The sequence below is a fragment of the Cavia porcellus genome, unplaced genomic scaffold, assembly GCF_034190915.1.
Source record: "Cavia porcellus strain 051 isolate PalLab524CR breed Dunkin Hartley unplaced genomic scaffold, mCavPor4.1 scaffold_5, whole genome shotgun sequence".
NCBI lineage: Eukaryota > Metazoa > Chordata > Mammalia > Rodentia > Caviidae > Cavia > Cavia porcellus.
This window is the reverse complement of record NW_026947488.1, coordinates 45318685-45339072: the sequence shown is the minus strand read 5'-3', so window position 1 is coordinate 45339072 and position 20388 is coordinate 45318685. Positions and strand designations below refer to the sequence as shown.

The 20388-nt window shown below is 40.5% G+C and overlaps 1 protein-coding gene across 2 annotated transcripts in view; it reads left to right on the top strand.

The window, feature by feature from the left end:
• The first annotated feature begins 352 nt into the window (after positions 1 to 352).
• Plcb1 (phospholipase C beta 1) overlaps positions 353 to 20388 on the top strand; it is a 690621-nt gene continuing 670585 nt past the window's right edge. For both annotated transcript variants that reach the window (XM_003476583.5, XM_013159777.3), the window contains exons 1-2: positions 353 to 599; positions 18189 to 18266. In XM_003476583.5, coding sequence (XP_003476631.1) covers positions 501 to 599; positions 18189 to 18266 — 177 coding nt within the window. In that variant the 5' untranslated portion in view covers positions 353 to 500. The remainder of the gene's footprint in view (positions 600 to 18188; positions 18267 to 20388) is intronic.

Genomic DNA, 20388 nt, shown 5'->3' with positions numbered 1-20388 from the left:
CTGACCCAGCGCGCAAAGTTGGGCAGGGAGGGGGAGGAAGGACCGAGCCGCGCGCGGGTGGCGGGGAAGAGGGGCGGGGGAGCCGGGCGGAGGGAGGGAGGGAGGGAGGGAGGGGAGGGGGGCGCGCGTGTGTCACTCCTCTCCTGGGTACGGAGGATGTGCTGAATGGTGCGCTTTGAGGCGGCGGCGGCGGCGGCGGAGGAGGAGCAGGATCCGGCGGCGGCTGGCGGCCGTGGCTGCCTGGCTCGGGCTCGGCTTCTCCTCGGCGTCCGAGGCTCCGCATCCGCCGCGGGCGCCCGACCCCGCGTCCCGCCCCGGGCATGGCCCGGCGCTGCGCCCCCGCGCGCCCCGCCTGCTGAGCGGCGCCGAGGGAGGTGCGGAGACCCGGCGAGGCCGGCGGGGAGCGGAGCCGAGCGCCTTGGCGCGGAGAAGGGAGCCCGCGCCCCGCGCCCCGACCCTGCCGCGCTCGCCCGGGCCGCCCGGAGCCCCGATGAGCCCAGATGGCTGGGGCTCAGCCCGGAGTGCACGCCTTGCAACTCAAGCCCGTGTGCGTGTCCGACAGCCTCAAAAAGGGCACCAAATTCGTCAAGTGGGATGATGTAAGTACCGGGGCGGCCGGCGCGGGGTGCTGGCCGGGCAACGGCGGGGCAGGCCGCGTGGGGGTGGGGCGAGGGGCGCGTTATGCAATGGGCGTGTAGGAGCGGGCAGGGGCGGCCTGGGGTGCAAGGCGGGCATCTGCGAGGTGAGGTGGGTAGTGGAGTGCAGAAGCCCCGCGCGCCCCGGGGTTCTCAGGGGAGAGAGTGACAACCCAGCTGGCTCTGACACGAGCCCCCTGAGAGTCTCTTGGACCACTGGGGACAGATGGGCGGGCTTGGCCTGGGGACAGGTCCTGCTGGACTTTGCGAAGTGAGGAGTGTGATGTTAGGACCAGCCGTCAGGCTCCTGGTGGGAATCAAACGCGCCCCTCTGCCTCCAAGCGCATCCTTATGACCATCTCTTTCCCTCCAATTCAAAAAGGAATGACCCCCAAATCTGAAACTATGCATCACGGCACCGCTGGGCGCCTTTCCAAGAGCCACGCGGCGGAGGACGCAGCGGTCCAGCGACAGGTGGTCTTGGATGCCAAACTTTAGCGCCTAGCTCCGAGTGAGGAGCCCAGAGGAGGGCCGGGGAGGACACCCTTGGGGAGACTCAGTGAGCAGACCGGGCTCTTGAAGGGTCTGGGACAGCATAGTGGGCTGCAGTTGGGTGGAGAGGGCTGACTTTTGAGAATCTAGCTGGCTAGATTCTTCAGTCTGAAACAGACGCTTCAGTATGTTCCCCCACCATTTACCTGTATCTTCTGCCAGGTAGGGCAGAATCTAGCCCAGCACCAGGATATCCAGTGCTTCACATGCAGGTCAAACTCCAGGGCTTGCAAAGACTTTTCCCTCTCCATCCCAGTTGCCCTTTAAATATTAAAATTTAATATTGTTAGCATGCTGCTAACATGCAAATTGGGGGATGCAAGTTATGATATCAATTTTATGTCCAGAGTGCCATTCAAAGGGTTTTGGATAAGAGCAACTTGCTTTAATGAACCCGGGGAACTGTCAGGATCGAAGGATATTTAGGTCCAAATGACTAATACATCTCTTAATCAAGGGGAAATTATAGGAGAATGAGGCATTCTTTTTGCTGAAAAGCTTTTCCACCTAGTAAATTATAGCCTGTTATCCTCCAGGGTATTTTTCTTTAATCTTCTTAAGCCAATTTCCACTGTCTGAAAACAGTTTAAATATTCCAGGTAGTGAATCCAATTACTTAGCTGAGTGCGTCTTGTATCTATATTTTGTCCAGTTGGATGCACAAACAGAACTTGCCGTGTGAGTTCCAGTTTCCTTGAAAGCTCATGCCAGTTATTTAATGCTGTAGGCAAGGATGTAAACCTGTGTCTTCCTGCTATGGACTTTGCACTTTTCTCCTCTCTGCCCCAGTTTAGTTGGACTGGATGTTTTGTGAATGGAATAGAATCTAAACAATAGACTACTTTGTCTCAAGGGGGAGAGAAAAAAGAAAATGCAATTTAGCAAGTAATACTCTCTTACCCATTTTGAGATCCTTACAAAGTGAGCTAATGTGATGATGGATGTACTGAGAAATAGAGAGAAAGGCAGAGGAGAGAAAGGCAGAGGAGAGAGAGAGAGAGAGAGAGAGAGAGAGAGAGAGAGAGAGAGAGAGAGAAAGAGACTTCACAAAAGAGAAAGAAGAGGTTCAGCGTAAGCGCTGGATTTCTTTTCAGTGGTGACTACATTTTGAAAAATTCTGCATACTGTATTTTTGGGAGAAAATAGCCAATGCCACTTAGAGAATGAAAATCTTCAATGAAAATATGTACTGTGATATCGGGACAGGTGATTTGTATGATGTGAATTTATGTAACAAATATTCTTGCACACTTATTAGTGCTATTCCTGGACTAACTATATCCTGGGATAGTGAAGAAAGTAGACAGACTGCCTGCTGCTACAGATCTTTCATGCGAGGTAAAAGAGAAAAAAAAAGAGATCAAAAACTCAAAACAGAAAGAGCTTATGAGTGAAGAAGCACTGAGAAAAATAGAGAGCATGGGAAGAAAGTGAAGGTGAAATGAACAACTGCCTCTGAAAGCTGCAGCCCCAAGTTTCTGAGGAAGTCCCAAGGAAGGACATGGACACTTACGAAGGCAGCCCATGGAGTCTCAGGCCTTCGTGGAGAATGCCCAGGCTGGACCCTGGAGACAGGTTACATGGACCGTGATGCACCACTCAGCAGGTGTCTTGGAGCCCAGACTCTCCAGGATCTGTGGACCTAGAGGAGCATAGATTTTCTTATTTGCCTTTATCCTCCCCTCAAGTCATTCCCTCCACTCTTTCCAGTTCCTGTTTGCCTTTCTACAGTGAGCCAGCTCAGTCTTACTAGTGTTACTGCATCTAATCAAGATCTGCATTGAAAGCAAAGAGAATTAGCACATGAGTGGCAGACCTGGCTCACCTGAGGGTCTCCTGCCCTGCTGCTGTGTGAACTTAGGTGAATGACTTCTTTCTGAATCTTTGTTGTTTCTTGTGCAAAACTATGATAATGACACATATGTTACCAATTTCTTGTTTGTATGCCCACAAGTTCCTTCAGCTCATTTAATGGCAAGATGGTGGGTAGTGTTTTTAGAACTTCTGAAATATTTTATGAAGTGTCTCTGTTGCTCAGCTGCATTAAATCATATTTATAAATTTCTTTTCAGTAGATGATAAATGAAAACCATTTTTTAAAAAACTTCCACTTGCTAAAAAGGGGAGAGGAAAGAAAGATTTTTTTTTGAAAGTTTGAATTTGTGTCATTGAATCTAAGAGACAGTTTTGACTTTCCCTTTGGCTCTGACTTGAAGAAACACTTGCTGTTCCCTGTCCAGAGGTACATCCCTTTCTGCTTGTCTAGAAGGAAAGCAAATACCAGGAGTAACTTAAAGCTCTTTCATATACCTGATTTCACTTAAAAACTTGGAGACTCCTGCTTTTTGGTTTACAAGAGGGATGGTGGGCAAACTCATAAAACAGATGCTTAGTGTCCCATTAGAAAAGAGTATAAGGGTATTTGGATATTAAGGATGTGAGATTATTTGTTTTTCCTTAAGTGATCAAAACACCACAATCACCAGTCTTTTTGTCTGGCTCAATCACTATATGCAGTGGGAGATGTCAGCCAGAAGGTGCCATGCCATGCATAATTTGTTGGCTTCCTATAAAGTCTTGGTGAGGCTGTGGCATGCTCTAAGGGTGACACTCAGAGCTTTCATATAGTAACTAAGTAATCACAAAGACAGCAGGAGGCTAAGAGGGAAGCAGGGGCCTGAGCACACTTCATTGCCTCAGGCCAGGCATTCATTAACCCTTTTGCTGCCTGATGGGGTGGGGATTGTTTTAAAATTATTAATGCTGTATATAGCATCGACATCAAGGGGAAATGTGTTCTCTTTAACTTGATCAGCAGACAAATAACTGCCCTATTATGACTTCTTGATTCATTAATGACATTAAAGAAGCAACTGTATGCATTATTTTGCATTCTTATCAGGCTGTAGTGGTAGCAAGCAGGTATGAAGGATTATGGACATTATGAGAAAACTCTGGTTAGGTAGACGGTGGAGAGAGGGTTACCTTCTCCACCTCAGCGAGAGAGCTGGCACAGCAGGAGACAGTGTCCTACCCTCTTCTAGACCTTGGCTTTGTTGTGTGTTAGGCAGGACAGAAGAAAAGTGGAAGGATGAAACATGGTAGCTCTGTCACCTGCTGGTTTCGCCCAGTTTTCATACCTGGATCCTGTCTCTGTCCTACCACTTCTGGAGATGGGAAGATTTTCACTTATTTGCATGTCTTTTTTCTTCTTCTTCACTTTTAGCTTCCAAATTCAGATCTTATTGTGGGCAGGTTACTCAATGTATTCTAACCTCAGTTTCCTCAGCGTCAACGTGCAGGCTGTAATATTTTTTACCTCACAGAACAGCAGTTAATGAGCAGTTAGTGAGCAGATGTGCATGCACTGCTTTGGAGAGAGCTGGACACAGGAAGCGCACAATGAAATTGTCTCCCGTTAGTAACAGGGCATGAATCTTACCAAGGCCGTCATTATGAGTTAGATATCTCACTCATTCTGCAATGAGAAGATATAGACTTTTTATCCATCACCTTTAATGTGTTATGATATTGTATTTTGTGCTTTAGAGAGGAAAAATATCTGTTTTTCTCCTTTTAAGATTTTAGATATTTCAGAGAAAATGAATCTATACATTTCAAACCAGGACCCATTATCTCTAAAACAAGTCAGTTTAAAAATCACCCAGAAGTTTGAATTCTACTTACACTGTATCCATGTATAAATAATCTTGAGTTGTGCATCCTCTTTGCAAGCATAATCTGTCATTCAAAAGTCATAATTACTCCACTGAGTTGTTCAATAAGTTGAGGAAGTTCAGAGGTTTGGATTTACCTCAAGACTTTGTGGATTTGAAACAAGTAAAGCCCTCATTTACCCTCTTCCCTACCTGCTAGAAAACCCCAGTTAAGACAGCAGCCTACATGATAGCTTCTTTAGAACACTGGCCTTACATAGAATCTGCAGTTCTGGTTTCCAAAATGATGACGGGAAGACATTGAAAGATGGATGGGGGAGCACAGGGCAAGGGCATAGGGATGGGAGCTCTGCAGGATTCCTTTTGGAGAGGTCATGGCAAACAGAGCAGACAGCCTGGGTTGACAGTAGCAGGTCGATCCACATTGCGGAGTCCACAAAGTGGAGTTTTGACTGGAAGGCTAGTGGGTGCACCCTAAAGAGCCACTTAAATATATCCACAGCTCTGTGGATTTCATATTGGTAGTAATTACTGTAATCTAAATGTGAGCATACAGCTTTCTCTATTTGAGACAATGTAGGTATGTTAAGCCTTTTAGCAGAGTGGAGCAAACATATTCCGCATGTGAGGCCAGATGGGTTAGTTTTCACAAAGTGAGCTTTGCTTCCATCAGCACAAGGTCAAGAGGACCATGAAGCAATATCTCCATCCTGGAAGTCCTCTCCAGTACCTACTCCCCCAACCCCCATCGCCTGATGTCTAACTCCATCATAAAGTCCTCTTGCCTCTTCTAATAGAGCTCTTTTATTTTGAATGAAAATTAACCAGATCTCTTCGGCCTAAAGCATTTTTGTACATTGCTGAATTGACACTCTTGAACAATAACAACAAAAGCGATTAATTTTCAGTTTCAGTGTGCTTGATTAAGTCTTTGTCCTGAGGCTTAGTCTAGGAAGTGCAATAGGTATGGCAAATGTTCCTGAGGAGGAAACAGCTAAACAAAGCTCTGACTGTTATCAGCCTGAAGAGCAGCCTCCTACGGTGCTGTTGCTGTCATATAGATATGGGTTTTCTCCCTAACCAATCTTCTTGCTCCTTCTCTCCCTCCCTCCCTTCCTTTCTTCCTTCCTTTTCTCCCTCCTTCCCCTTTTTTCCTTACTCCCTTCCTCCCTCCTTTCTTCCCAGTGTTTCCATCACTGTGCTATGAACCCAGAGCTCTTTTTTAAAAATATATAATTAAAATATTTTATTTTACCTTGACATGGTAAAAATGGAGATAAAGTTCACCTGGCACAAAATTAGCCATTTTAAAGTAATGAAGTCAGTGGCATCCTGTGCACTTACAATGCTATACTAACAACGTCCCTATCCCACTCCAAAACACCTGATGCAGACATTTTCTGCGGATGGTACAATAAGATGATTTGCTCTGGCTAATAGCATATCTTGACCGTTTGAAAGTTTAGCCTATCAACAAATAGCTGCAAATTATATTTATATCCAGTGAGACTCAAATGAAGCAGGAACATTTTACTTCTTATGATGAACTTGATAACCTGTAGTTAAATGTTTCTTATCAGAAATTTTTTCAACTTATGAGCAATAAGTACCAGCAGAAATGGACTGGGATTGATTGTGAATTGTTGACTAAAGCTGCGGGTCTCCACTTAAAAAGCAAATTCTTGGTAACTGGAAATGTTAGTTTTCCTCTTACCTGAACTATTATGAAGTCCCTGTAGCTCCATAAGCTCAGAAAAATTTTGCAGTCTATTTCATTTCATTCTTTCCCTACCTGTTCCACATCCAATTTTCTCCTTACAGCTGTGCACCCCATCTCAGCAGGCAAAGAACTAGAGACATATTTCTGAGGTCATTTACCCATGTGATCCTAAAAGGTCATCATTTCTTGTGAAAAACTAGCCAAAATAGAGTATAAAGAATCATTAGGCTTTTTGCAAGTCTAGCTAGTCCCCTGGTTCATTGTCTTTCAGTATACAATATTTGATTTTCTCTATGCCATGTATTAAAGTTTAGAAATTTTTATTTTAATTTATATTCTGGAAAAATGTGTAGGTATATATGTTAATTGATGTTGACTAAATCTATGTATTTATCAAGAAACTGAATTATCATAATTGGGAAATGAATAAAATGAAAAAATATGAAAAAAAATTTGTGTTAATACATAATGAAAAACACCCTCCATGTGTTTTTAATTTTAGGGATTTTTTTGTAGTTCATAGCATTGCATTTCTTTTTTGCACTGAAGTTTTACAAGCAAGTTTTTGGAAGAAGAAGTTAGTTAACAAAGGAAACAATTTTACCCGACCTAGTCATGGTAAATGTCAGTATACAACACTGATAACTAGAAGATTAAGATTTATTTTGCCACTGAAAAACATACTTGGGACTGGGGATGTAGCTCAGTACTAAATATTCCTGTTTAGCATGCATACGACCATGGGTTTCATCCTCAGCACTGCACACACCAATCAATTTTTTTTCTGTGTGTCTTGCCTATGAAATACAGGTTAATATTTTTATTTTTTTTATAGAAAAAGCCATATGAGCTAGAAGTTAATATTTTGATTTTTTATAGAAGAAGCCATATGAGCTAGAAATGAAGCACATCAAACAAGTCCATAGTTGTTCTAGTTGATTAAAAAAATTAAGGGAGCTCCTGATGCTCTTACTGAACTGTACTGACTATAGTTGAGGCTCAGTGTCCAACCCTATGTCCCTTTAGTAAGACTTTCTGTTACATAGGCCAGGACATCTAAGGACATCTATGTTTGCCAGACTGCTTTGAAAATAATATTCTGGTAATGAATTAAGTTCCACTAAATAGACTCATGTGAATGAAACTGGCAAGCAGAACGTGGTGGAGGATACTTTCCCGCATCGCTTGGGTGTTTCTGGAGATACGTGAGACACTGAAGAAGTGGCATCCCCTGTGGTAGTGTTTCAGGGCCTCCAAGAGGCAGTGGTGACTGTGGCCACTTCCTGAGCTCCACTTACTCATCTCTTGTCTGTAACTAAATTGTTATGTTTGGAATCCAGGTGTCTTTTCTTGATTTCTCACCTTTTTGGATGAGACAGAGCCAAAGCTTTGTTAAAAACTTTTAATAGTGTTCAAATGAATACAAGATGAACAAATCTAATTTTTCTAAAGAATCTTCTTGATTTTAAGATTCATAGAAGTGAAGCTTAAGCACCTACCAATGTCTTGCTTTTGGTTAGTGTACTGATTACCTTTTCTACTGCTGGATAAAATACTCAGTGTCTACAATGTTAAGGAGTTTTTGGTTTACTAGGCTCACAGTTTCAGAGGTTTCAGTCCATATTCACTTGGCGTTAAGACAGAAACATCATGGTGGAAGATCATGGTGGAGCAAGGCTGCTCTCTTCTTGGTGGCTCTGCACAGCCAAGAGAGTAGGGGAACAGCACTAGAGAGGAATGAACCAAGGGCCAAGGTAGGATGTTATGGTTTATACTTAAATGTCCCCCAAAGCCTCATGCAGTCATGGGAGGGGATCTTTCAAAGGTGGCTGAGTCTAGCATTTGTGATTGGTTCAGTATCTAGTGCTGGAACTAGTGTTGTGACTGCTGCACCTGCCTAGAGGTAGGTAACCAGCATACAATATAAGAGAGAGAAGGAGGCATGCTCTTCTCCTTTTACTCTTTTGGTCTTGTTGCTTGAGGCCGCCATGATGGTTGTGCCTTAGCCATGTTACACTACCTTGGAGCCAGCTGAGTATAGACTGAAACTTCAGGAAAAAAAAACCTGTGAGCTAAATAAACTTTTCCTTCCTTCATTTTAGGGATCAGGTATTTTGTCTCAGCCATGAGAAAAAATTAACTAAGACAGCCCTTTTCCATATTGCCATCTGCTGCACTGTGTAGGCATACAAGGATTCCACCCTTGGTCCCTCTAAGACTCATGCATATCCTTTATGCAGAAGACATTTAGTCCGTCTCCAAGAGCTACCCAAGTCCTAACAGTTTCAGCATTGCTAAAAAGTCCAAGTCCCAAGTCTTTTCTGATATCTAAGGCAAACTCTTAGCTGTGAGCTCCTATACAAATGAAAACAAAGTTAAACACTTTCAATACTCAGTGGTACAAGATGAACATTACCATTCCAAAGGGTACAAACAGGGTTACAAAGAGTGGGACCAAAAGAAGTCCAAAATCCAGCAGGGGAAACCTGAAGTCCCAGAGTTCCACATTCCGCATATGAAGCAATCTGGTTGCAAGTTCCAAAAGGTTTAAGTAACTCCACCCCTATGACACGTCTGGTAGTTGTAGCACCACAATTTCTCTCCCTCCTTGCAGGTTTCCTTAGGTGATACACACTCCTGTCTTTTCCAAACTTCTGGGGTTTCCACTGCACCTTTGGCTTCACACTTACAGTCTCACATGCTATCTTCATAGGGGCACACTGTCTGGCCTCTAGGGCTTTTGAAATTGGGAGTAAAGCTTTTTCAACCTCCGAACTCTCCTGTTCTGCATGTGCCTAAAACCAGTGCCACATGGATGATGCGAAGGTCCATTGCCAGCTGGAGCAGTAGTCAGGTTTTCCTCTCTTTAGGCTGTAGGGATCAAGTGCCTGGCTTCGTGGACACTGAATCTAATTGTGAGGAACAGATTTTCTACACTGCTGCCATTCTGGAACCTGAGGTGACTCCTGCCATTTTGGAACCTCTTTTGGCCACCTCTGCCATTCTGGAACATGGCACTCTGCAGCTTTGTTCTCAAAGCAAAATCTTTCACTTTTGCAGTTTTGAGGCTGCAAAGGGTGAAGACATGCTGCTCCTTGTGATGCCCTCAGGCTTACTGTGATGCCCTCAGGCCTTTTTATTCTTTTATTCCTTCTCAACAATAGAGCTCTTGGCTCTATCTTTGTAGTCTACAACTTACTGGAGTTTTTTTTTTCCCTGGTTAAACTCACAATGTTTAAATCATCCTGCTGGGCTTTTTACTCTTGATTTGCAATATAAATCTGGATAAAAGCCCCCAATAGCCATGTCATCACCTCAACATTTGCTGAAGAGATTTTTAAGGCAGCAAATGTTGAGGTGGTGGTGTAGCTATTGGAGGCTTTTATCCAGATTTATATTGCAAATCAAATCTCTTCTATCAGAATAATTAGTCCACTGCCCTTATTCTCAGTCTTGGGCAAAGTCTCTGGACATTAGAAAAATGCAGACAAACTTTCAGCCAAGCCATAACACCACATTGTCTGTAGTCTAACAGCCAATGTGGTCCTGCTTCCCAGAAAAAACCTCCTAAGCCTTGTTTTTACTGGTTGTCTGGTCTCCTGAGCTCTAACTAGAATCTTCCATGTAGATCAGCCTAAGCCATTCCAGCTCAATGCTTTCGGGCACCATCTCCAAACCATTCCAAACTTTTCCCACAAGTCATTTCCAAAGGTTCTTGAACCATATGGTCAGTTATAGTCACAGCAAAGACCCCATTCAACTGGCACCAAATTTTGTTTTGGTTATTTTTTTCTCATTGCTGAGACAAAATACCTGACCTCCAAAATTAGGGAAGAAAAGGTTAATTTAGGTTACAGTTTGTGGAGATCTCAGTCATACTCAGTTGGCTGCAAGGCAGCATGGTGTGGCTAAGAGGAGACCATTGCAGCTGCAATTGACAAACATGAAAGGGCAAAAGACTCCTTGTTTCTCTTATATTGCATGTTGTCTGTTTGCCCATGGGTAGGAACAGTACTCACCCCACCAATCCTAGAGCTAGACAATGAACCAGTCACAAACACTAGACTCAACCACCTTTGCAAAGCTCCTCCTCCCATGACTATGTTACGCTTTAGGGGGACATTGAAACACAAGCCATAATAAGGTTCATTGCTTCCTTAAGGTACAGAGGTCAATGTGTGCTCCAGATTCTTACAGGCCTCCTATATCAGTCACTTTGTGTGGGACAGTTTATGAAAAAATAGACAATGAAGAATGGGGTTAAAATAAAAGTCATCTCTACTCATTGCCTAATGAGTGACACTTTTGTGTCCAGTAAGATTCTTACATGTGCTGCATCTCTCTTTTATCTTCTCAATACACTTGCAATATTATTGTCTTTTTCTAGATTTTTCTACAGCTGGTTGGGTCCCATGGCTTCTTATGGAAGTGGTGGACCATGAAAGATTAGGGCACAAAAGAAGTGAAAAGGGCCAATAACTTGTTCTCCAGAAAGATGTAGACTGGCTTGGAATACAAATAGGTAATGTCACTAAGAGACCAGATCTAGATTACCAGTGCAGAGTGAATATGCCTTGCTATATTACAACTAGACTATTGTTTCTAGGGGGTTCTAGCTTTATTTATATTATTTATCTGCTTTCCCTAAGGGAGAGCATTGACTTGGCACTTTGTAGGTGCTGATGCTCAGAGATCATCGTTGGGTAAAGAAGGTTGTCATGTGTGTCTTGTTAATCCTCTCACAGAATATTGAAGCAGACCTGAATGGTAGTCCTGTTCCCAGGAGACTTTCGTGCTGTTTTTGTTAGAAAGCGCTGCTGTGTGTTTTTCCATTCTTTCTGAAATCTACCAGCACACAATGGGACTCTGAGACCTCCTAAAATAGGGTTTGTCCACTTGAGTTTGAGACGTGAATTGTTTCTTGGCAGTACAGAGCTAACTTCCTGTATAACCATGGCTTAAGGTTGAATGTGTACACAATTGTGATTCAGTACCAGTTGAAAATTAGGATGATTAATGTAAATGTATTTATATCTCTTATTCTAAGTGTAACCAGTGTCCCTCTTTTTGTGTTATTTTGTTTGAAAAAAAAGATGCTCATATATGCACCTAATGAAAATTACCCTTTAAGAAATTTAAAAGTGTTGGAAGTGATAAAGGATTGATCAGCACAAAAATGTTTTCTCTATCACAATAATGATTCACAAAGAGAAAAATAAGTATTATACCTTTATTGCTAAAAATGAGAAAAACAGCAGATAAAGGCCTGTAGTTGTAGAATAATGATTTATAATAAATTCACCCATATTATTCCCTCTGTACCAAAACAGTGGAAGTCACTGTTACGAAATTGTTCACTGCCCCTTTCCCACTTCTAATTCCACATACTTCGGCCACTTCACATCTTTACCCTGACCCTGTTATTGCACTGCCTTTTTAAATTTATATTCTGGAACCCATCTGACATCTTTCTGACATCTTTGGGTCTTGACTTCATTATTATCCATCACCCTGCAATATCTGTATAAGTTTCTCTTCTTTTGAAGCTCTTCTTTGACCATACTGATGTCCTGCATGTGTCAGTCTTCCATTACTATGACAAATACCTGAGCTAATCACTTTATGAAATGTTTTATTTTGGCTCACAGCTTTAGAGATTGTAGTCCTTGAGAGGTTGGTCCCGTTGGTTTAGCAAATCAGCACATTGTGGCAGGAGTGCATGGCAGACCCAAACCAATCACTGTGATTAGAAAGCAAAAAACAGAAAGGTAGAGACCAGGATCCTACACTCCCCTTCAGACCCATCCCCCAGTGACCCAAAGACCTCCTAATATCCCTCACCTTCAAAAGGCTTGCCATCCCCCAATAATAGCTCCCCTCTAAGGATCCAGATTTTAACCTGTAGGCTCTCTGGGAACGTTTAAGATCCAAACCATAGGAATGCATTTGGTCATAAAAATCCTAATGTGATCCAGGATTGCACAAGCCTGCAATCCCAACACTCAGGAAAGCTGTGGCCGGAGGTTTGCAAGTTCAAGGCCAGCTTGGACAAATTAGTGACTTAAAGAGAGGCCTTATTTCAAAAGTAAAATTAGAATAAAAGGCTGGCGTGTGGCTCAGAGGAAAGGCCCTGGGTTCAATCTTCATTACTGCCAAAAACCCAGGCCAACCCAACCCAAACAGTGAAGTCCCATAAATACCAGAGCCACTCTCCCTATCTTCCTTCTTCTCTTAATCACTAATCTCCCTTCTATATTCTTCCCTCTACAATGAAAGTGTAGCCTTTTCTCACTATCTCCCTTTCTTCCTCACCCATGCACTCATCAGCCCTCAAGGCCTTGCTTTTTCCTCACCACTGCCTTGAAATCTCTCACCAGGCTGTTTGGCAACTTGCTAGCTACCAGCTCCAGTTAATATTTTTTTGAGTCTGTCTTCTTTTCCTGCCATATCCTTCCACCCATCTACTGGTCTATTCAGTAATTATAATTGTTAAGCTCAACTATTAGCTTGGATGGATGAAGGGGTTCCTGGAGAGGCAATAGGGTCACGGTGCACTAAATACATAGCAGAAAGCTTCACACTGTGGGAGACACCACTGGAGGGTATGCTTTTCTGCTGCTTTTCTCCTGTGTTCTTCTTCCTGTTTGCCAGGAACTGAGCAGCTTTGCTCTGTTATGCTCTTCTGTTATGATGTTCTTCCCTTGAGACCAGTCCTTCATAAACAGAAACTTTTGAAATCATTGGCCAAATTAAACCTCTTCTCTTTTAGATTTTGGGTGTTGGGTATTTTGTATCAGCAACATGCAACCTGACCAATATATATAGTATAATTTTGAAAAATCTATTGAATTTCTTATAAGAAATTGTGCTAGTGGTGGATTTGGGGTGATAAATGGTTTGGCTCCTATTTTTGTGGAGTCTATATTCTACTAAGAAGAAAAGATATTAGACAACTACAGGTAAAAGTATTTTATTGTAAGTGTGGCAAGTGCTACAGAAACAAAAAAGTGTGAGCAATTTTAAGAAGTATGGCTTTCCTTGGAGAGATTTTGCTTATGAACAGACTTGAGGTTACATGTAGGACTTAGACCAACATGAAGAGAAGGAATACGTAAAAAAGTTAAAAAGAAAGAAAGAAAGGGAGTGAAGTTATTTTAATAGTATAGTCTGTTTAACCCAGTATACCCATTCTGATGTGTAGTCCTTTAAAATTCTTGAGGAACTTTGTTGTATTCTTGGTTTTGTTTGTACTTTTTAAAGTCTAGCAACACACGTTGGTCACCATGGGCACATCTCACTTACACCATTGCCACCGGGAGCTGCTTTGTACTGGACAAAGGAGGGACAGAGTCCACATTCTTGGTGAGCTCCAGATCAACACCATGAAATGAAAAGTGGTTCTTGGGGGACAAAAATAAAAACAACACTCTAAATCTCTTTTTTGTGTAAATTCTAGGTTTGCATGACAGCACAGGAACAGATACTCAGGATAGCTATCTGTTGTGTGAAAATTGACTTTACATTAGGAATGTAATGTCAAATTTTAGTGGGACAATAATGAAAATATTTTAGAATCAATGATGTATTTGAAGGATTAATTTCCAAGGATTCTTTTACTAGCTTAGCTGGGTTTCCTTTGGCAAGTAGTTTAATCTAAGCCCTAATCTGTTTATTTGTAAAATGAGGATAGTTTTAGGGCTCACCTGGGCTATTGGGTGTAACCTTTTGGTCCTGGACTACAACCCGTAGAGCATCTCACTGTAATGAATACTGTAGGTGACTGGACTGTGACACATAATTATCTGTGTATCTAAACATGTAAACAAAGTGGAAGTATCATAAAAACGCCAGGCAGTAGGAGTTTTTTGGTTCTGTGTTACTCTTATGGGACCTGTGCCATTTATGTGGCCTATTGTTGACCATTACATTGTTATAGGATAAAAGACTGACTTAAAAGAGAAAATCCATGTGACTTTCACACCATATTAACTCACATCAAATGTTGCACAAGTGCACGTTAATATTATCTCCAAGACTTTTTAAGATGACCTTCTGCTATTGGAAGGGATTTGGGCTGTTGGTCCCTTTGTCATTTCCTCTCATAATGGGTACCTTGAAAAATGAATACTTTAGGATGCACAACTGAGTTACCTCATTTCATTAATAAACAAATTATTATTTTCAAGAGTCATAGGACTTAGAGATATTAATTTGAAGCCAATGACTCATTTCCTTTTTGAAATGTTTCCTGTTTTTCTGGACGTTAAGGTTTTGTGGGGTTTCTTTGCTTTGTTCCTTTATTAATCCTAAAGACTTTGTGAAGCTTCATGTAAATTACAAATCATCAGCTTCTTTACATCTCAAGTCTTTACTTACAATACAGCAGGAGTATTTCTGTTAAATCAATAAGAGTAATTGGAAATTTACTGTACACCAACCAGTATAACTAAGTTGGGCTGGTATGTTTAGTTCTTCTTTCTTTCTTTTAAAGGATGATTTTTTTGGGGGGGATAAATGTCATATATTTAAGTAAGTAAATTAGAGTTCCTTTCTTAGGTAGAGGCAACATGCTTATGAAACATAGCTTTGCTTACATCCTGTGCTCAGTGGTACTCCTCACACCTTTCATCAATATGGTCTTGACCTAAAATCTTGCCTATTGTAAGTCCATAGGAGTGTTTTTCAAGGTGTGGTCTTAAGAGCAGTGACCTCAGCATTGCTGTGAGTTTATTGGAAGTGTAGATTCTCAGACTCCATCAAAGACATGATCATCAAAAGACTCTAGGGAGGGAGCCCAGCAATCTGGTTCAACATTCACTCAGTGAATCTGATACACTTGAAAATTTCAAAGCCATCCTTGCTTGGAACACATATCTTATTGATATTGATAGAGAGAAAAATAGACCCTCTGAGGGCTGATTCCATTGTTCTGTAGTAAACTGCTCCAAGAGTCTTAACTCATTTGCACCTCCCTTTGTAAGGCAGGGTGCACAAGTATTTCAGGCTTCCCCCAGGCAATATGTTTTGACAGTTACAAATACTTGATATCTGTTTTGAGTGGCTACTTTGGTATGGGTAGAATACATAGACTCTTGCAGATATGAGGGAGATAGGAACAAAGCAGGTGGAGTTGAAAGTTGGGATTGCTGCATTTCTTCATCAAATCCTGTCTTGCATGCCAAGAATGCCAAGTTCCAGCTGATCTTGGAATGTTAGAGGTGATTATGGAGGAAGCCAGTAGGGAGCTGAGATAAATGATCATTTAATAGAGGAAATGTGGCCAGAAGTATGAGGTCAAGAAAATATTGAACAAAGGAGCTTTAATTTTGAACAAGGAAAACGAATAAGCTAGAAATTGAAACAAAGGAGGTAGCAAATTCCAAAATCTAATGTCCAGCACTTTTATTCTGCTAACTTAAATATTTGATGACTTGAGATCTTTGTAGTGAATCGCCACCAAGGTTATTAGCATCTTGTCAGGAGCTCTGATCTTTGGTAAGAAAAGGAGCTGAACTGACAGTGATAAGTTATACCTACAAGTGAATTCCAGTTCACCTGCAAATGAGAATGTGTGCGGTGTGCAGCTTTTATTTTGCCTACTGCTAGAATAGGTGGAGAAAAAGAACTGAAAATATCACTGTGATTTATTGGAGATATTGCTGTGAACTGTTACAAAAGTAATTTCACAGTAAAAGCTCCAAAATTATTCTTTCATGCTATCAAACTTGTTTCCAAGTGTCTTCTTTTTTTACATTTAAAAGTAATCTTAAAAATTAAAAACCTGAGCTGAAGTTCCACACAACAGCACAATCCTTGTGAAAGATATTTTCCAGAATGGATCTTAAGAGTGTATGCTAAGAACAGCAGGGTAAAATAGGACAGCAGTTTCTCAAAAACTTAAACACAACTATCATATGATGCAGTGATTCTCTTTGAAAGTATGTACTAAAAATAATACAAAGCACAGCCTTAAGGAGTTATTTGCTCACCATCTTCTATCATAATTGCCAGAAGATAAAACCACTCAATGTCTGAGAACAAAAGAATGAATCAAGAAAATATGGTGTATGCATAAAATGAAACATTATACACCCTTGAAAATGAAAGGTATTTGATGTTTGCTGCTACGTGGGTGAACTTGGAGGAAATTATGCTAAATACAATAAGCCAGACACAAAGAACAAGTTTATATGATTCCACTTGTCTGTGTCACACAGAATGGTCAAATGCACAACAGCAGGAAGTAGCGTGGTAGATTGCAGAGGCTATGGGGAGAGTGGATGAGTTATTGTTTAATGGAATTTCAACTTGCAAAGATGAACAAGTTCTGGAGATGGATGGTGATGTACTCTAATGATCCATATTTTATATGTTTTCCTGTGGTAAAAAGCATATGAAAATAAACTTATGTAATGTAAAATAAATATATTATGTAATACATTTTAAGCAATTCATTTAAAATGTAATCAACCGTAACAATAACAATGATAATAAATGGCAATGTGGCAAGCATGTGTGTAGGTGCTTTATTCAAATTACCCAGTTTAATTTCCAAGCATTTGTCTTTCCTCTTTGGCAGACACTATTATTATCTTCCCTCCTCTTTCACCAGCTGTCTAAAATGAGGCCCCACAAAAGGACAGGCAGGAGTTTGAACCCAAGAGGACGGCTTCCAGAGCTACTTGTTTACAATGAAACCTCACTAGTCGATTAAAACAGTTACTCCTGCTCTACTGATCAGGAAGGAAACAGAACTCTCAAATTCCAGAATTGACCCTGAAAGTTCGGATTTTCATTACAAGTTCATTTGACCACACAGTGGGTCTAACATATGAGAATTGGGGTACACATGAAAAAGTGGGGGCCAAGTGGCAGTTTATTCAAAGGCCTCCATATTTCTGTATCAAAATCCATACCTGGCAATGTGTATTTTATTGTGCAGATAGTATCTCTTTCTGAGTATTGTTAAAAGAAAGGAACATGTATTGTGGAAATGTCTGATACTATAATCACAATATATGCATTAAACTCAGAAGACTTTGTCTATGATGCTTTATTTTAGCATGTTAAATTTAAATTTGCAAGAATATTGTGTTTTTCTTTCCAAATATGTAGGAGATGGCCTTATTTACCGTTACCTTGGAAACAGCAATGCCCAAGTGCTATGATTACTCTCTTTAGCACAATTAAAAACCATTTTATGGAGAAAATGTAATTTAAAATATTATCCTCAAGCATGGATTTTAATTAACTTTAATCATGTGAAATATGTAATGATGATAGTATTAAAATTATTTCAAAAGCTAAAAATAGGTTTTTATACCAAACATTGGTGCTATAAAAAAGTCTCTTAATCAATAACTATATTACTGACCTTTACTTTTACAAGTTATTTACAAATATTCTGATTATTGATAAAGTGCCTCAGTTATATGGTTAATAATCTTATGAAGTTAAAAAATACCATGTCTAATTTTTAAAATTTTCTTAGTAATTCATAAGATCTAAGAATGTCTTACCAGTTACTATTTCTTTAGTATAGTAGTAGGCTAAGATTTTCTCATTGTTATGTGCTCATATATACCTGGTTTCTCTCATTTTTAGGACTCCACTATTGTTACGCCAATTATTTTGAGGACTGACCCTCAGGGATTTTTCTTTTACTGGACAGATCAAAATAAGGTAAGAAATGAAATATTTCTTACTTATGTTTTCCCTTTTGCTCCCCGGTTTTCAGCATTTTAATATTAACTCTATAAACGTATTCACTTCAGAGATGACCTTTTCCAATCTGTTTAAAGATTTCATTTTACAGAACATCTAAGGCCAAAGTCATAAGCCTTCCCAAGAATACTAATTTGAAATAGTACCTTCACAAAATTGTGGAATAGTTGTATTTGTTTGGACAAAAATATGGACATGGGAATTGCATTTACTATACAATATAATTAGAATCTATCCCTGATTTAAGTCCTCACTCACAAGGAAAGAAGGAAAATGACTCAATCACTGTACAATTGACTTTTTTCCCCTGTTCCTTCTCCCCAGTGCTGCTGTTAAGATTCTTTCACCATCAATGGAAATTTGATCTTGATAATTGCTCATGCTGAAAATCAAGGATATGATTCCTTTACCTTCTTTTTCAGATTTTGGGAATCTTCCCTTATTAACTTGCTACCCACAATTCCATAAATTTAGTACCTAATTTATTATGAAGCCAATTCCATCTTGAATTATTAAAAAGTGAAATGTCTGCAGATTGTAAGATTCATTTGGGGTTTAATGGGCAGTTAGACCAGAATGTTCATCGAAAGTGGCTGTTACCTCATTTCATTGGCATAGATCTACACTTGAACCTGAGAGGCCCAACACATGGTATTTTGGTCCTGTAATTTCTGATATTTGGAGATGTGAGATAGGGATGATACAGAGTGCCAAATACATTTTGACACCAATAGACTAGCAACAGAAAGCCATTAGAATGGCTGGGAGCTCCACAATTACTGCAGAAGGAGTTTCAAATTATTAGCCCTTTCGAAAGTCCGCGTTAGATCTCTGGTATCCAAAGTTCCTGTCATTGTAAATTCCACCTTCTGCCTTGGGGGCACTTTCAATTGCCCCCATGAGCAGTGATGTGGAAATGGCACTTTGTGATGGCGTGGGGAGGGGCGACGTGAATCCTGGTGGAAGGTTTCAGTGTTGTGAAAAGCTGTGTCTGATGCCAGGGCCAGGCCTTGCACATTATCCCAAAGAGAAATTCCAGCCTTGTGGCCCTGTAGTTGCTTTATTCTACTTATGAATGTCCTGGGAACATCTGTGACTATAGATGTGGGAATAAATCATAGGCTACATGAATGTCAAAAATTATGTTTGAGTAAGATTTCATACTTAATGTCCATGTTTATTACTGGGTGTGTTAATCACTTTGGCTAAGACATTCTGTTTGATTTCCTGCTGTTATGTGTAAAACAATGGGTTGAAAGAGAGTTTGTTTTTCATGTTTTTCCTCCTCCTAAAGGCTATTTTTAGAACTGTTGAAGCTATATTCCTGAAAGATATTTATATTGCCTAGAGCTTTTCTAAAGGTTGGATATTTGTACAAGAGACCAAACTGTCAGTCTGATTTTTCAACTTGTAAATCAAGCTTCTATAAAAGCAACAGAAGATATTTTGGGGTTTTTAAATAATTCATGGCAACTCAGTTAAGCTCTCCTTGAAGACCAATCATAAACATCTTTGCTTTAGGAAGACAAAAGGTTTAGAACCAAAGGATATTTGATGTATCTCTGTTGTTCTGTGAACCCAATATTTTGACCCCTGCCTAAAACATTTCTTTCATTCTTTTATATCAACCTTTTTCTCTCTTGGTAATGATGCTGTTTATGCCTAATTGAAACAAGTAATAGGGTGGCAAGTACTTTTATTTCTTTATTGCTTTTCTGTTCATGGATGATAAACTTAGAGTACTAGCCAAGAGATAATAAATTTTACGATTTTGCTTTTTTGCTACCTAAATCATCCCTCAGTCATTTATCATGTAGGAAGTTTATTTTTTAGTCAGTGATTATATATCTTAGAATCTAAAAGATGAGAGGATTTAAGAAGAAAATAAAATATACTGTGATTTCAAATTTGTCATTTTCTTTCTGGCTTCAAGCCTGGTGCTTTAAGCAGAAAAAGTGATTCACACACTTTTAGGAGCTGGATTAATGATGCATTAGAGCAAATGCAGGCTGAGAGTATGGCACATGCAGGGAAAGCGCGATGACCTCTCGGTCGGTGTTTTGGCATAAGATCATGTGAA